This window comes from Cebus imitator, unplaced genomic scaffold (genome assembly GCF_001604975.1).
Source record: "Cebus imitator isolate Cc_AM_T3 unplaced genomic scaffold, Cebus_imitator-1.0 Scaffold807, whole genome shotgun sequence".
NCBI classification, from domain to species: Eukaryota; Metazoa; Chordata; class Mammalia; order Primates; family Cebidae; genus Cebus; species Cebus imitator.
The window spans coordinates 302,410-320,183 of record NW_016108122.1 but is presented as its reverse complement, the minus strand read 5'-3'; the positions used below and the strand labels follow the sequence as shown (position 1 = coordinate 320,183).

At 36.4% G+C, this 17,774-nt stretch overlaps 1 protein-coding gene across 1 annotated transcript in view; it reads left to right on the top strand.

Moving 5' to 3' along the window:
• Nucleotides 1-17,119, top strand: part of LOC108297510 (gamma-aminobutyric acid receptor subunit beta-2) — a gene marked incomplete at its 5' end in the record, with an annotated part of 47,508 nt that extends 30,389 nt beyond the window's left edge. The window contains one exon of the mRNA XM_017520160.2: nt 11,112-17,119. Within this exon, the coding sequence (XP_017375649.2) occupies nt 11,112-11,459 (348 nt within the window). The remainder of the gene's footprint in view (nt 1-11,111) is intronic.
• Between the last annotated feature and the right edge of the window lie 655 nt (nt 17,120-17,774).

Genomic DNA, 17,774 nt, shown 5'->3' with positions numbered 1-17,774 from the left:
TGCTTTTTGTAATTAGTTATTTGCCATACATATTTGTTATAAAGACATTTGTTCCATAATCACACTGCCCTTAGCATTTGTTATTTTGCCTTTGCTGTACACAGGGAGCACAGGCTTACCAGTATACACTGAGTTATTTTGACGATACCATGTTTTATTAATTAGTGCTGAGTCAGTTCCCCTCAGTGCTTCTCATTTTTTTTAAGCACAGCTACTAGGTCCAATGCTAGCTGAGTACTAAACATCTGTCAAAACTTTTTCTCACAGGATTCAGTAATCCATGTGATTCCATGTATCTTCCCCATCCAACTCATCTCTGTTCAAGAGATCTATTTTGGCACTACCCTTGTGCCCCCTGCTATTCAAGAGCCAAATGTAACTCAGAATCTATACAAGCAAAGTCCACTGGCTGTGTTCCCCCACGCCTATGAAAAAGAAAGCTGCTGCTTCTCTGTTAACCTTTTGTTCTATGTTCACTGGGAGTCCTGCCCATAAGGTTTGCATTAGGTCAGTTTTCTGGCTTCTTGGCCAAATAAATAAAAAACAAAAGGAGGTAGGAGTAGAAATATAAGGAAAAAATATCTCTGATACATCTGAGTAGAACTTTTTATAGTCTAGATGTGGTTTGTGAAGTCTCTGAACTTAGAAATTCTCTTTTTAAGTCAATATCTTCCAGGGAGAAGGAGTTTGTCAGATTTTTAGATGGATTCAAATATTAATGCCTTGCCTCAGGGGGACAGAAACCAAACCTTGGCTTCTCTCTTCCAACAGAAAACTAGACACAGGTTATAATTTCCCTCTTGCCCAGAACTGAAGCAATGACTGGTTTTGTATGTCCAAACCCATTCTCATTACTTTATGAGACAAGACTGATGTCAGTTTCAAAACCCATGAACAAAAGAGAACCATGAGTCTCCCAATGACCTGGGAAGATCTGGATGACAACCTTTAAGTCAGTCATGACCTGTCAGTAAATCTTGAAACTTAACATGATCCACTTACACATTCATACTCACTGTCATAGGTTTTGGAGGATTATAAAGGGGAAAGGAGTATGGCTGTCAGTCACCCCTTTTTCCTCTTAGTGATGTGCACTGTCACCGTCCTTGACAATATGTATAATCTCAGGGGAAAAAACGTAGCTCCTTGTGTCCTAATGTTTGGCTCTCCCCACCGCCTTTACTCCTGCGCTTTAGAAATGGCTAACTGATTGGAATGTCTCCAGTCTGGTGGAAAGAAACAAAAACAAATGTCCTATGTGGTGTTATTTAAAAATGGATTGGGATAATATGAATTACTAGTTAGATGATGTGTACAAAAATCTTTAGCAAGTCATCATCCATAATGCTTTTGAGTTGTGTGAACAAGCTAATGAAAAAGTTAGACCAATTGCCTCTCTCCAGGTTGGGATATTGTTGAGTCAATAAGCTAGATGAAAATTAAACTAGAGCAAGCCTTCACCTGTCAGGATGTGAGCTCCTAGGTGTTAAAATGTCTTTGAGTTATCAGGATTGGGTAGGCAGATTCTCATACATACCTCCCCGAAACTTGTCAAAAATAGGATTTGAGGCTTATGTAAGCTCATTGCAAAACTTAACTTCATTCTGCACTTCCTGAGGGTTCATAATAATTTGAAGCCAGTGCCTTCTTTGAATGAAAGGAATGTCTATTAAAATTGATATATCATATAATTTTCTTTCCTTTTTCCTTCTTCAGATGTTTACAATCTGATCCCAATCTTTTTCTCCATGCAATGAAGATAAATGTCTACTTTCAACTTTAATTGAAACTAGTAGCCAGTACTTTATAATAAGAAGCACCCAGAAATAATTCTAGCCTTCTAAAAGAAATTTTTCAGTTTATCATTCATTTTATTAAATGTGCTTTAATATTAAATGTAACAATTTGAATATATTCTTCTCTCCCCAAAATTTAACATTAATCCTTCTATCTCAATCGGAATATTCTTCTTTTTTCTTTCTTTTTAAAATTTTATTCTTTTATTTTTATTTTTTAGAGATGGGGTTTCAGTATGTTGGCCAGGCTGGTCTCGAGCTCCCGACCTCGTGATCCGCCTGCCTCAACCTCCAAAAGTGCTGGGATTATAGGCGTGAGCCACCACACCTGGCTTCTCTATATTATTCTTTAAAAAAAAAATCAGTGATCTGTAGCTTATTTACCATTCTTGATGAATTCCACATAAATTAACACATATGTAGAAAGGGACCATTTTCCAAGAGTAATGAATTTGATGGGGTGAGAGTAAAAGGAATGGAAGACACCAAGCCACAAAAAATTAGGCAGGCTCCTGAAGAATTTCTAACGCAAAGGGTTACTACAGAAGTTGCCACAGCAAGGCCTACACAGTGGGGAAAAGAAATACTAGCACAGCATCAAGATCACAGCAAGGAGGCTACAAGACTACAGGATTTTTTGCCAGACAAATTTTTCTTAACCTTCATTCCTCTAGCATACGATACAAGTTTTAAAGGCAGTTAGTAATTGTACATTAAATGAAACTGGAAGGCAAGTTTTAAATAAAATCAAAAAGGAATTCGATGCAGCAGCCCGTGGGTTAAACCCTTAGACTAAGATGTGATTTTGGCCACCATAATATTTAAAGTTTGGAGTTTCAATGTCCTTCAGAAGGGCTTTTGTTTTGTAGTCCAGTTCACTGCAGGAACTTGACTACTCTCATGAAACTGGGTATTTTAGCAGTATTTCCTGTTTACTTTCCAGTTTTGAACTCCCAATTTTTGTTGCTGATCCTCCATTTTCTTCGGCACAGAGATTGGAGAGTCAAAGATGTTGACCTTCCCTTGCTCTCATAGAATTTCCATTTCAAATTCCGATTGAGTGAACTTTCTTTGACCTCTTAAAACACTAAGTGCATGGTAGGTAGTCTCAGAGTGCTGTTCATTTGGAAAGAGTGCTTTGGCTATTCCCAGGGTGTTAGCAGTCCATTGCCTAAGCATTTCAAGTCACTTGGGTCACAGTGCCATTTCATGGAGGATAAAACATCATCTCCCACCCACACACAAGTCACAGTAATTAGAAATTTCACAGTTAGGATTTCTTGGAATTTTCCAATTTATCACTCTTCTCTCGATGATATGACTGGTGAACTTGGATTTCAGATAGCCCCATTTCCCCTTCACAAGGTAAGCATGTGATGTTGTTAGGTTATTGAGGGATTTGAGTTGTTTTTCTGTATATGACTATAGACTATCACAAGGATATCTCTCCAGAGGATATTGTTACCAAGAAGAAAGGTGCAGGAAGAGAAGCAGCATGCCTAAACCAAAATTGGAATTAACTGATTATTATACAAGAATAAGGCCCGCCCTTCAGGGTTTAATATAATATATTTTAAGCAAAATGTAACTCTTGTTAACCAAGCATAGACTGAAGAGGGGAAAGAAAACTTCTTAATCCAAAATATTTAACATGATGGCTGTTAGAACCATCGTCACATGGATCAGCCTGGAAAATAATTCAAGTCAGCAGGGGAGTCCATTTTTCTAACCAACAGAACAGCTGATTCAGTTGATATATATAATACCCTCATTCACAGAGGATCATTTGGAGAAGGCCCTGGAATGTTAGTGCAAATAAATCCGTCTGTTTCTCAAAACTTCAGCATTTGATTCTTGATTGATAAGCACAATAACTCCAGATAAAGCATGATTTCCAGAGTAGATAGTTGAATGGGAAACAGGAGACGTCTTTGTTGGCATTGGTGTGCTTAATAAAGCCTCTCCAGAAAACCTTGTTAGGAATGGACTTTGGAGTTAAAGCCAGACTAGTAAGCAAATAGTAGAGACTCTTGTACTGAATCGAGGCCTGCAGCATAGCTCCTTGTAAAGGCAATTTATTTGCAAAGAACAACAGTTTATTTGCCAGTCTACCTCTTCCTCCCCTCCCTTCATTTACTTTTGCTTCCCCCTCTCTCTTGTTTCAACTGCTATCAACAAAATTCTCATAGTCCCTTGAATAGGCAAAAATGCCAAGACAGAAAAATTTGATAAATATTTTTCTATGTTTTCCAGGGCAACAGAGATTGCCACATGGTCCTTCTGATTGGTTAAAGGGAAATTGTCTCTCATTAATGTCCTAATCAAAAAAAAAAAAAAAAAAAGTTTAGCAGTTTCTCTTACATCTCCACTGCTCAAGTGAAGAGAATGATAATTAGGAAATCCATCTGGGCAAATCTAAAAGGGCTGGTGTGGAAACTCGATTTCAAGGATTAGCTAAATTCATGTGACAATTACTATGCCCTCCATTTGCTAGAACTATGTCCCCTAAATATAGCCTGGTACAGAGAAGGCACACCAAGACTGAACTCGTAATTGAGCAAAGTCTTGAGAATGCAGTCGCATAGTTTGGTAATTGGGAGCAGTAACCTTGGAACAAACAGGTTAAATGCCAGCTCCATTACTTACTGTGTAACTCCGGGCAAATTGTTAACTATCCCTAATTTTGAATCTCCTCATTTTTAGAATTGGAGTCTTAATCATCCTGTTTATAGGGTTGTCAAGATCAACATTAAATAGGATAGTTGTGTAGAGCCTTTAATACAATGCCTGCCTCCAGTAAATACTCAATAAATGGAAGCTATATATGTTGTTCTCTGTCTATAAAAGCTGCTTTTCAGCTTGGCGGTGTGGACTGTGGTCAGTCTCCAGCTTGGGTGTTACTTCTCTGGCCTCTGCTGCTCCTTTATTTGAAGCCATGCTGTCCAGTAGACTAGCAGTTTTCCAAGTGTGGACACCAAGCCAGCATTCCAGCATCACTTGAGAACGTGTTAGAAATGCAAATTACTAAGATTCATTCCAGATTTACTGACTTGGGAATCCTGAGAGTGGAGACCTGACGTGTTTTAATGAGGCCTCCGGAGTATTCTGATATGCGTTCAAGCTTGGGAACCACTGAAATAGACTCTCACTCACCCAGCCACTACTTGAGTCAGGCTTCCCTGGTTGATTTTACGACAGCCTGGAGGCAGCATGGAATATTATTGCATTACGATAAACGTCAATAACCCAGAATTGTTACACTGTCCGGTGACTTATTTGTTGTAAGATTTTAAGTAATTCCGTTTATTTTTCTGAACATCAGTTTCCTGCTCTGTCAAATAGGAATCTATCCTGTCCTGCTGTTGTTCTGCTATGGTGTAGTAAGCTTCCAAAAAATTAAAAAGTACCTTATGAAACAGATTCTATTTCAAAGGGGAAAAAGGAATGATAATTGTTATTGAATTTAATATCCAGATTTGTAAAGTCATTTTTTCTTTTATATAAACAGTAAAGACATTAAAATTCAATAAACTTATGGGTAGTTTACCTGCAGGCTTTCCACTTTTACCCTTTAAAACACATGTAAAAGGCCCTGTCAATCTCCTATAACTTTGCTCTTGACCTTGTAATTTTGCTCCCAACACAGCTCACACTTTTTGAAGTGAAAAGAAGAACAGTAAACAAGACAAGGGAAAGAAAGGGAAACGAAGCCAGTTTTTAGCAGTCAGCCACTAAAATTTAGCAGCAGCTATGTTCTCTAGGTCCCAGCCTAAAATATTGATACCCAACTCTATTCTGCATATTGAAGATGGTATTGTGTATATATATATTACACATATATAAAATCTATAACTAGATTTTCCCAGTTATAATAAACTTTGAGTTTTGCAAATTTTTATTATAAATTAAATGCTTCTAATTTCTGCCCTGCCCTGGCTATACTGTCTTACAAAGTTGTTGAGATCTTTAAATGAGGTGAATTATATCACTTATGATTCTTTGGAACGCAAATAACAGAAAACCTAAGTAATACTGGCTTAAGAAAGAAAGAGAGAAGGGAGCAGGTGAGAAAGAAGAATAAGAAGGAAGCGGAAGAGGAAGAAGAGGGAGAGAGGAAAAGAGGAAGGGAAAGGGGAAGGAAGGAAGATAATATACTATCTTGCTTGGTATCAGCAAGTCAGGTATGTCCAGATACACACACAAGGCACCATTAGGTAATAGATTCTTTATTTTAGTGTTGGCTTCTTTCCAAATTGGGATCTCCTCTTACAGTTGAACCATCTCAGCAGATTCTGTTGATATGGGGCCACTCACTTCTAGGAGAAGGATAAAATTTGAGAGTCTTTACTCTGGTATTCTGATCTGAAGGCTCACGGCATGCCAATTGGCTCAGAAAAGGTCATGTACCCACCACTGAGCCAATCATGGTGTCAGAATGGCTCTGATGGGCTTACACCCACAGCAGAGATACAAAAACTGAAAATGGGAAAGTGGTGATTTCCCAGACAGAAAGGAGAGTGAGTGGTGTTTGATGAGCAGGCGAAGTACAGATGTCTATTCTCTTTACTTGCAAGTGCTACAGTTATCAAGACTCAGAAATTTAGTGACATATTTAACTCTAGACACTCTTATCCACCCCTCATTAAGGAAATGTTTGCAAGCCTTCCATGACCTTCTAGTTGACTGCCCCTACCATGCACTGAGAGTGCCATCTTTTATAAGCCATGGAATGCCGCCGGGATTATCTGGGTGGCTGCTATGCCTCAGCATAAAAAAAGTGTAAAAATAGCTGATTCGCACTCTTGCTCTGTCACCTATTCAGTATACAAACTTGTATTAAGTTTCTTAACCTCTCTGTGTCTTATTTTCCAAACATGAGATCAGTGCCTGCCCCACAGGGATACTGGGACAACTGAAAGATGTCAATATGTAAAATGGTTAGTTCTGGCTTCTAGTTGTACTCACCAAGCGCCCTTCTCTAGGGTGAAAAAGGGAAATCTGATATGGAAGTAGCACTGAGGGAAATACAGTTTACAGATCTTGGGTACTTGAACATGCTGCTCTAGCAAGAGACCTGTATAAATAAAGGCAAAAGCCTTAGAGCAGGGAAGGAACTCAAGAGGCAGTCTCAGAAGTTCCAGTCTTTAGACTGGTGTTGCAAAGTTAAATCCATCTTATTGATGACTCACAAAGAGGTGAAGTGTGTTTCTAAGAGTTTGCAAAATTAATTCCATTAATTAAATATTTACTTATTGAGCATCTGCTATGTGCCAGGTGCTATGCCAGATGTTTGGGGATGCAATAATTACTGAGAAAAATTTTGTGTCTCTCTTCATCAAGAAATGTAGTATGGTGGGGAAGACAGAAATAAAGTAAATGATATGGGCACAGGCAAAGACTTCATGACTAAAACACCAAAAGCATGGCAACAAAAGCCAAAATTGACAAATGGGATCTAATTAAATTTAAGAGCTTCTGCACACCAAAAGAAACTGTCATCAGAATGAACAGGCAACATACAGAATGAGAGAAAATTTTTGTAATCTATCCATCTGACCAAGGGCTAATATCTAGAATCTACAAGGAACTTTAATTTACAAGAAAAAAGCAACCCTATCAAAAAGTGAGTGAAAGATATGAATAGATACTTCTCAAAAGAAGACTTTTATGTGGCCAAAAACATGAAAAAATGCTCATCATCTCTGGTCATTAAAGAAATGCAAATTAAAACCACAATGAGATACCATCTCCTGCCAGTTAGAATGGCAATCATTAAAAAGTCAGGAAACAAGAGATGCTGGAGAGGATGTGGAGAAATAGAAACACTTTTACACTGTTGGTGGGAGTGTAAATTAGTTCAGCCATTGTGGAAGACAGTGTGGAGATTCCTCAAGGATCTAGAACCAGAAATACCATTTAACCCAGCAATCCCATTACTGGGTATATACCCAAAGGATTATAAATCATTCTACTATAAAGACACATGCACATGTATGCTTACTGCAGCACTATTCACAATAGCAAAGACTTGGAACCAACCCAAATGCCAATCAATGATAGACTGGATAAAGAAAATGTGGCACATATACACCATGGAATACTATGTAGCCTTAAAAAAGGATGAATTCATGTCCTTTGCAGGGACATGGATGAATCTGGAAACCATCATTCTCAGCAAACTAACACAGGAACAGAAAACCAAACACTGCCTGTTCTTACTCATAAGTGGGAGTTGAACAATGACAACACATGGACACAGGGAGGGGAACATCACACACTGGGGCCTGTCAGGGGCTGAGGGACTAGCGAAGGGATAGCAAGGTGGTGGGGGCCTAGGGGAGGGACAGCATTAGGAGAAATACCTAATGTAGATGATGGGTTGATGGGTGCAGCAAACCACCATGGCACGTGTATATCTATGTAACAAACCTGCACATTCTGCACATATATCCCAGAACTTAAAGTATAATAATAAAAAAAGCAATTGTGTTTTAAGGTTGAAGTATTCTAATGATATAAGAGACACTGAGGAGAAGCAACACATCATAAATTGATACAGGTGTTCAATACACCTCACCTTCCCCACCCCACCACTCTCACTTCAGCTTGCAAGAGCTCCAGTAAGGCTGAGATGATTTTTACCTACATCATCACTCATATCTGTACACCACAAGGGCAACATACTTAATTTTCTTTCGGGTATAGTTATTTGTTGTTTTGGGCCATGTCAGTGGAACCAGTAAGTAAATAAGTAAATAAACTTCATCTATAGCACGTCATAATAATCACCTTTGCCTGGCGCTTGAGTTTTCCAAGTTTATCTTCACATATTTTATTGCAGTTCGTCTTCCCAAATCCTACTATTAGTCCACAGAAGAAACCTAGATTGAAAGAATTAGGTAATTTTTCCAGGTCAAAAATAACAAATAGAAGAGCCAGAACTACATTCTTCTGACTCTGACTTCAACCCCAGTATTCTTTCTGGAGACTGTTATTCCCATTAGGATACAGCAGCAATTTTTTCTCACCCCAGTATCTGTGATACTTGGCGCAGTGCCAAATACACATTGATGTTCAATCAATTTTTTTTAAATTTATGAATGAAAAAGCAGTAACTAATAGAACTTTATGAATTACCTAATTTGATCCTTGAATTTGGATAGTGAAACAGAAACCCACTAAAATTAAATAAATTACTCAAGAATAAATTGTTTTAAGCTTTAAGCAAGTTTCCCTTGGTAGTAATCCATTGCTGCCAGCAGTTTTTATTATGATTGTTATTTCTATTTTATAGTTTGAACTCAGCCAGCTCTAGTATCAACTCATAACTCTTACTGTAATTGCTCAATAGAAAAACAAATATCCTGGTGGTTAAAGAAGGGAAAATAATGAACAACATCATGCATAGTGGCCAAAGAAATTTTGCAAATTGAGTCATTTTCTAGGTAACTAAAGGAACAATTAACCCAGAGAAGAACAGAAAACAAGCATACTGTTGAAATAACAGTGAAGGATAGGTGTCCCATTTCCAACAGGTTTACTTTCTATAAGTGTTAGAAAGGACTCCCCACTCCCAGCATTTGTATTCTAATGGCCAAGGTTTGAATTTGAGCTCCATCATGTAGTACCTATGGGGCTTTAAGAAATTTGGTGAAGGCCCTCACCTATAACATTGGGGAAATAAATGCCATTTCCAAGAGATGTTGTGAGCATTCAATGAAACAGTTGCTGCAAAGCACTGGTACTTAAAAGAACCCTTTAAATGTTCTTTTCTAGGTCAAGGGAGCCCCCCCAAAGCCATTACCTGGTCCTTCCTTGGCAGATCTTTTATAACGTTTATTTAATTTTGTTTCTAAATCATATAACTTTTACAAATAATTTTAATAATGTATTGGTTTAGTATTTCCTCTAAGCACAATCATACCATAAAGCAAACCTGCAGAATGTCTGATCCGTAGGCAGAGATTAATTGGTCAATTATTATGTCCCAGCATATTTTATAGTTTCTATTCCTCAAAAGATTTTAGATTTGAATTTTAATACATGAACATTAAACCACTGTTGAAACCTAATTGTTTATATATAATCTTAGCAGCATTCTTTTTTGCCTTTTGCATAATTCATGAAGCTCAGAGCTTCGTTTCTTCCAATTCAGTGTTTGGTTATATGCCTTGTTTCCATATATCAACAGAGACTATCATTGACTATTTTTTCCTTATAATTTCAGAAATTTTACTGGTAATTGTTATATCTTGATTCTCCACCAAAATAAATATGCTTTTTTATTAATAAAAACTTGTTCCATCTAGGTTTTATTATCTGTAGCAGTTGAGGCCTCTTTAAAATAAGGCATACAAATCTTCCCTTCTTAACACAAGAAAGAACATTACATAGTAATTTAGTGTTTGGGAATCATGATATCTATGTATCCTTTGCTTTTAGCTTTGGAAGAAGAAATTATCCAAGAGAGATGATTTGACTATCAGCATAGCCAACTGATTGTACTCCTGAGGCCCAGAATCCAATTGAGCACAATCAGCTGCAGGCTGGTTGCTTCCTCTCTAATCCTACCTTTTTCCCTTTCTTCTTCTCATTCCTCCCCAACAACAGTGGATCTGGCTGTTAGGCTCCTGTTTTTGAATTTCTCCTTATTCTGAATGCTGTGGTTACTTTGGCAAGTCACATGTGTCCTGCATTTGTATTCTTCAACACCATTTCTTTATCCTATTTATATTGACATTGCAAATTTAAGGTGACATCTCATAACTGGAGATTTTAAGAAACATCAATTAGATGAAATTGTACCCAAAAAATGCCTTACATAAATGGGCAAGTACTTGATAGTTACCCACTATATTTAGTTCTAGTTTTGTTATTAATTCATCTATAATTAGGCCACTATTGTGAGCACAATTCAGTAATTAATGTCCTAACACTGCTCCATGCCTAGCACAGTTTAATTTTTATGTGTTCATATCAAGACTATGAATTCTTCAAAAGGGTGCCATGCCTTCCATTTCTCTGCACACCCTAAGTAGAACTAATGAAAATGATACTAGCAACAGTCTATTATGTAATTACATCATTACAGCAATCCTCTAGGGTTGGATTATTGTATCATTTAATAAATGGGAAACTGAACCTCAAATTGCTTTAGTGGTAGAGTCTTAATTCAGACTCTGGTAATGTAATCACAAAGGTAGCTCTCTTTACCGTTATTATAAATCCCTTAAGTGCTGATCATAGTGCCTTGCCTAGTAAGCACCTGTAAAGCTTCACTGTTCTGATTGTCTTTTTGATTCTTCTCCCTTGCAGATGGACCCCCATGAGAACATCTTATTGAGCACTCTTGAGATAAAAAATGAAATGGCCACATCTGAGGCTGTGATGGGACTTGGAGACCCCAGGAGCACAATGCTAGCCTATGATGCCTCCAGCATCCAGTATCGGAAAGCCGGGTTGCCCAGGCATAGTTTTGGCAGAAATGCTCTGGAACGACATGTGGCACAAAAGAAAAGTCGCCTGAGGAGACGTGCCTCCCAACTGAAAATCACCATCCCTGACTTGACTGATGTGAATGCCATAGATCGGTGGTCTCGCATATTCTTCCCAGTGGTTTTTTCCTTTTTCAACATCGTCTATTGGCTTTATTACGTGAACTAAAACATGGCCTCCCATGGGAAGCAAGGACTAGATTCCTCCTCAAACCAGTTGTACAGCCTGATGTAGGACTTGGAAAACACATCAATCCAGGACAAAAGTGATGCTAAAATACCTTAGTTGCTGGCCTATCCTGTGGTCCATTTCATACCATTTGGGTTGCTTCTGCTAAGTAATGAATACACTAAGGTCCTTGTGGTTTTCCAGTTAAAACACAAGTGATTTGTACACATGCTGGCAAGACAGCCTGAGTGCTCCATGTTGTCTGTTTAGTATGCAGCCTGCTCAGAGGGGAATAATTTGGAAGATATTTTCAGAAGGCTCAATAGCATTGTCACTCATTTGGCCAGATACTCCCCATCTTCCTTTTTAAGGTTGGCGTGCTGTTGAGATGGCATTGTGCTTATGAAACATTGTCTGTAATGCCATGCAAACATGTTACTTGAAGATGATCTGTGCCTGTCTTATTAAAATGATAATGGTGTCATGGGAAGATTATTCCCACTAGATTCTAAAGGATTCTCATGTGATTGGAGCAGGCTAGGGGAATCAAGACAGAGACTCAGGAAGCTGATTTGGCCAATCTCTTTGCTTGAGCACAGAGAATCAACTATGGTGTCTTTCATCTTGGCATTTAGAGGTGAGGAGACTTCTGAACATTATCGTGCATGGTGGCCAAGGAAATTTTTGCTAAAAAGCTATTTCCTAGGTGGTTAAAGTAAGAGTTAACAACACAGAGCAGAGTAGAGAATCAGAAACGACCATTGTAACAAAAATCAAGCAAGCAAGCAAGCATGACCCTTATCAGTTCCACACAGCATCGGGTCTATACGTACTGTGTCTAGTGGCAAAGGGCGAGTAAGAGGGGTTGTTTTTCCAACATCACAAGCTTTGACAGCATACCTAAAGAGGTTTTTATAGTTTAATCAAAGATAGCCATGAAATACAAAACTTAGAGAAATGAGAATTGTATTAGATATTCAGGTTAGATTCAGAGTCATTCAAATATACAAATATAGAGCACAAACTAGCAAACAGATTGTTTTTCTCAGACTATGTCGGCTGTCTCTGCAATTTTTGTCCCTATAATTTTACTTCTGAATTTAATAGGGTATTTCAAGAGAAGGATTTGTTCATCACTTTAAAGAATTCATGGTCCTCTCCAGCTTTTTGGCTTCCAAAATTCTGATTATATTTTTAGGAGACTGGCAAAGTACGGCTTTGGAGAGATTGAGTGAACTATATTTTCTTATGTGCAATGAAATTCACAATTCTATTTTCCACAGCAAACAATACTTCAAGGAGTATGAACACAAGGAGAGTTAATTTGTGAGTTCATTGAGTTTGGGCTTGATTTTCTTAAGAGTGCTTTGGTTGTATGTATTGGAATCTGCCTAATCAAGGAAAAGATGAAAACTAGTGGAAAATGACAACAAAGCCACATTAACATGATAAATGTTATGAGCCTCAGTTGGTATTGCAGAAAAATACGTAACTGTTAACCAGGCAGACATGATGGCTTTTTTTTTTCTGCTTTTAAATTATGTCATTGTGCTTCTTTCCATACTAATTGGATATATGCATTCATATGTTGGACAGGAAAGAGAATAAGCTAATATGTCATACTTCCATCAATATGAGGTTTATATATTGCTTTTCTTATACAAAATAGCGAATTGCTAAATTTTCCTTCAAGTTTAATTTGACTGAATATTTTCTTGGAAGATGACTTTGCTATTTCATTTTAAAAACAAAGAAACCTCTTCTTTTTAGAGTAACATCCCTAATTGTGCATAGTAACCAGTATCTGCCTGTGGATAATGTATGTTTTCTTGATTTCTTATTTCCTTTATGATTCAGCAGCTTGGAATATGATGGAGTACTATTGTCCTTGCATTCCAACTGTCCAAGAAAAACAACCTTTATCCTTCAGCTTTCTGAATTTGCCCCAAAATGGGATGGTATTTTTGTTTCACCAATGTAGGAAACCTTGGCTCTTATGTTTTGGTTACATAATCTTGAACACCTCTAAGTATAATCTTTGGGCAGAATCTGACCAAGATTCTTCTCATAGGCTCGGAGTAGAGATTCCTCATGTTTCTTCAGGGACATACTTTCTCCTAGGCAATCATTTTGGGGCATCACACTAAGTAAAGTGCCTGCCCCTTGTAACCAGGGGGTAAAGTTTGAATAAAAAACATCAGGAAGGAGCATATAGATAACTCAGGGGAACAACTCCAAAATGCCATTCTGAAAAGGCTCTTCTATAGACAACTCAGAGCCCAAGTGTAGAAGGAGCCTCTTATGTGCAACCACTGTACAAGCCATAAAAATCTTTGATATTGCCATTTATGATTATAAAAAAATTTTAGATGTCAAAGGAAGTCAACAGAGCAATCAAGAACAAAGTGAAGAGAAGCATCTTTGCAGTTTGAGCCTCAAAAGCATATAACCAGGAATTAATTTCTGCTCTCAGTGATAAGAAACAAGACAAAGGAGAAAAGATGGGACCTTAGAAGCAATGCCATAGAGTGAAAAGCATACATTGGCACTCAGTAACCACAGAGATAGAAACAACTGACTCATCATCTCCAGAAATAACCGTAGATGTAGAATTTATTCTTAAATATATGTTTGGTTGAATTGAAATGCAGTCATCAAATGTGAGGAGGGGGGCTAGACCTGATAAGTCTAGGAAGACCAGTCAGCTTGATAGCCAGTTGTTAAACTAAAGGACCACAAAGGTGTGTTTTAGTAGTTCTGATATGGGATTACTATCAGTTTATACATATGTATAGATTTTCTTTTGATTATAAACAGCCAGATAGCCAGCAATTAAGGTGTTTTTTCATCTTTGTGAAATTCATAGACAAATTCTGACTCTAAAATGCACAGTCTACATGAAAATCTTTGATCTCAATCTGTATATATATATATTGTACATGACTGCTAGTAGGTATGAAATGCATTTCAGAATTGAAAACTCATGCAACATAATCATGTGTTTGCATAAGGAATGTTAAAATTCTTTCTACTGCAATTTATTAACAGGGGAAAAGACTCAAGCAGTGCCATCTAGACCTTTTCTCTTCTCATTTCTACAAAAGCAGTGCTAAGTAAAATAATAATAATAATAAAAACGGTTTATGAACCAAAAGACTTTACATTCTAGAATTAGGAACACACAAAAAATCTGTCAGCTTGCAAAAGCACAACATGTAAAGAAAGAGCAGTGGAATGCATAATGGGGAAATGAATCACATTTATATAAAGCAAGACCTACATTAAATTGGCAACTAAGACAATTTCCATTTTCTATAGGTAACTGTGTTCCAGTTTAATGATTACCTTCATGCTCAACAACAAAAACAGCAATGCAACATTAACAAAAACAGGTCTTACAACATATCTACATGTATATATGTGTATATATAGATCCATATAAACATACATACATATATATGTATTCATATGTTGGAAAACAAAAGGAATAAGCTAATATGTTTTGTTTCCTTCATTAAACCAGTATATGAGTATTTTTAATTTGGCAACCAAAAGTCAACACATTGAAATAAGTAATACAGGGTACTGAGCATTTCTCTATCAGCAAATCAATGCCTACAGTTTTTATGAACCATTGCACAGTTTAACTCGACAATAGTACTGTACCCCAGAACATCAGAAGTTAAGTAGTTGTCACATTGCTTGTCCAATTGCTCTCTTTTTTAAGGTAACAAATAACGTTGTCCATTGGTGATTCAAAAACAAAAATGTCTTAAGAAAATGAAAAATGATAAAAATTCCTCCATAGAGGAAGAAAAAAAAATAACTAAACCTCACCATGTTGGTTAGGGTGAAATACTAAGTACTCAAAACTGTAGCAATCATGCCAATTGGCTAAATGTACAGAGTACATGTAATGTGAACAACCATAACTTTCACTGAGCGTGTGTAAATATTAAAACAGATTTCTTAAATATTTTTAACTTCTAATTTGTATTTTATGGTAAGGCAATGTGCTAATTCTGTTTATGGCTTAAATTGATGTGTTATAATATGTAAATAATTAAACATGCTGTAAATGAATAGTCAATAGATACAAATAATTGTTTAGTTTTTTTCTTAATTTTTATTTATTTTTTACAAAGTACAGTTACTGCAGTGACCCCAGCAGAGTAATTTAAACACCCTTTTGTATAAATGGTTTGGGAATCCCAGACAGAAGGGTTTCAGTTTGCTATCACACACACAGTCACATGCAGTCACACACACACACTCAAACACACATAATCTTTTGCTCACCCACACTGTCTCTCTCCCCCTCTATGGGAAACACTCTACTGTTTATGTAGTCAATGTAACAACCAGAGATAGCCTTAGAAATGGCAATTGGGAAAAGCAAAGATGATCATTGATAACTTAATAGAGTTTTTATATGTCAGAGTTCAAGAAACCAAAGTTTGCAACTTAAATCTCAGTTTTCAGAGTAAAAGTTTGTATAGATGGCACTACAGAAAATAAAAATGTTTATTCCTACCAGCTCCAGAAATGTGTTACACAGAATACATACTAGAAGACTTTTTTTTAATAATAGTATTTTGTCCTTAGGTAGTACTGTTCCTTTCAACCAAAGACTCCAGAATTATTGAAAAACAAAAAAGGAAAGAAAAAAAAAAAACAAGAAAATGGGGGGTGGGGGAAGGACGCTGCTTCACACCAAAGGTTTAAAAAATATTTTCCAAATGCACTAGGAACGTTGTAAAAAAACAGAAAGTAGTGAACAGAATGCTAATTAAGATACTGCCCTAGAGAAATCCTTTTTTTTTTTTTTTTTTTTTAAAGCAGCACTTGTAAAAAGCTATTCAAATTTGGAAATTGAAGTAGAATATTTCTGTAGATATATGCAAAATTCTGACATAAAATTTTAATTTGCTTAGAGAAGTTTTATTTGTAATAAAGATAAATGTGATTCAAATGATGAAAAACAAAACTTTATGTTCTTTGAGTTCCCAAACCAAATGTCACTCCCCTGTCACATCCCCTAACCTGATGCCCGTGTGTGTCCTTGCACCATTTGAAGCAAGTTGACAGTTCCATCAGTTTTTGTTTTGTTTTGTTTTGTTTTGTTTTGTTTTGTCTTTTCTTTTCTGGCTCAATAATTTGAGTTCAGCCATGGTCATTTTAAACATAATTAATTCACACAAAGTTGCCTATAATTTAATTTAAATCTCATAGCTTTAAATTTTTTTTTGCATGGGTGTTTAAATAGTTCTGTTATGAATATTGTCCCTGCACAGTTCTAAATTGCCATTTTATTTTAAAAAGTGATATTCTAGTTTCTTCACAATGTAGTGATCATCAGCCTTACTAATTACCTTGTAGCCTTTCTTAATATGCACATAATGCACATTTTCCAATGGCTAGAAAAATGCAAAATACAATGGATATCATTGCATCTATTTTCATGTCTTTCTAAAAACAGAACTACTAAAATCTCTGGGATACATGAGATAGTAAAAAAATGAGGATTATAAATGAATAGCACATAAGAATTATTTTCTTGAATTTAAACTTATTGCAGCCAGTTTCAGCATGTAAATATATAATAATGTTGGCTAGTGTGTAATTCTTGAACTAAGAAATATAAATAAAAATAAAAAGATTGTGTGTGTGGTTTCATTGTGTTTGGAATATTTCTTGTTTGATTTATATTAGTATGTAGTTAGTATGAGTTATGTTGCAGAATGATAGCTTTTGTGAAACGCGGTAAGAAGCCTGGGAACTTGGGATCTACTGGTCAGGCAAACTTGAATTTGAGCATTGATTTGCCTGTTCCTAGGCGAAATGTGTAGTGACAACCTGACTCTCAGTTTTCTTATCCATAAAGCAAAGACATAATTTTACTTTTTAGTTGTGAAGGTGAAATGAAATAAACCCCAAAGATCTTAGCACAGTACAAGCTATGTGGTAAGTGGTCTATAAATAGATGATATTATTTTTAATTATCATCATCACAGAAGATTCTGCATATATCTTACAAATGCTATTACCAGATTTAAAACTTCACCAAAATTAGTTTAGATAGTTTATGTTAAGGATAACTAATTAAAAATTCGGCTTTTATCATGAAAACAAAGGATAAACATGAGGTGTTTATTTAACATTCAACATATATTTGCTGAAGACATTGGGTAATCACTTCTCAAAAACGGATCTTCATTTAATTCTTACCATATTCCTGAAAGTACAAGAAACTTGAGCTCAGGAAGAATAAGTACCTTGCCACTGAGAGAGAAAGAGCCTGGATTTCTACCCAGG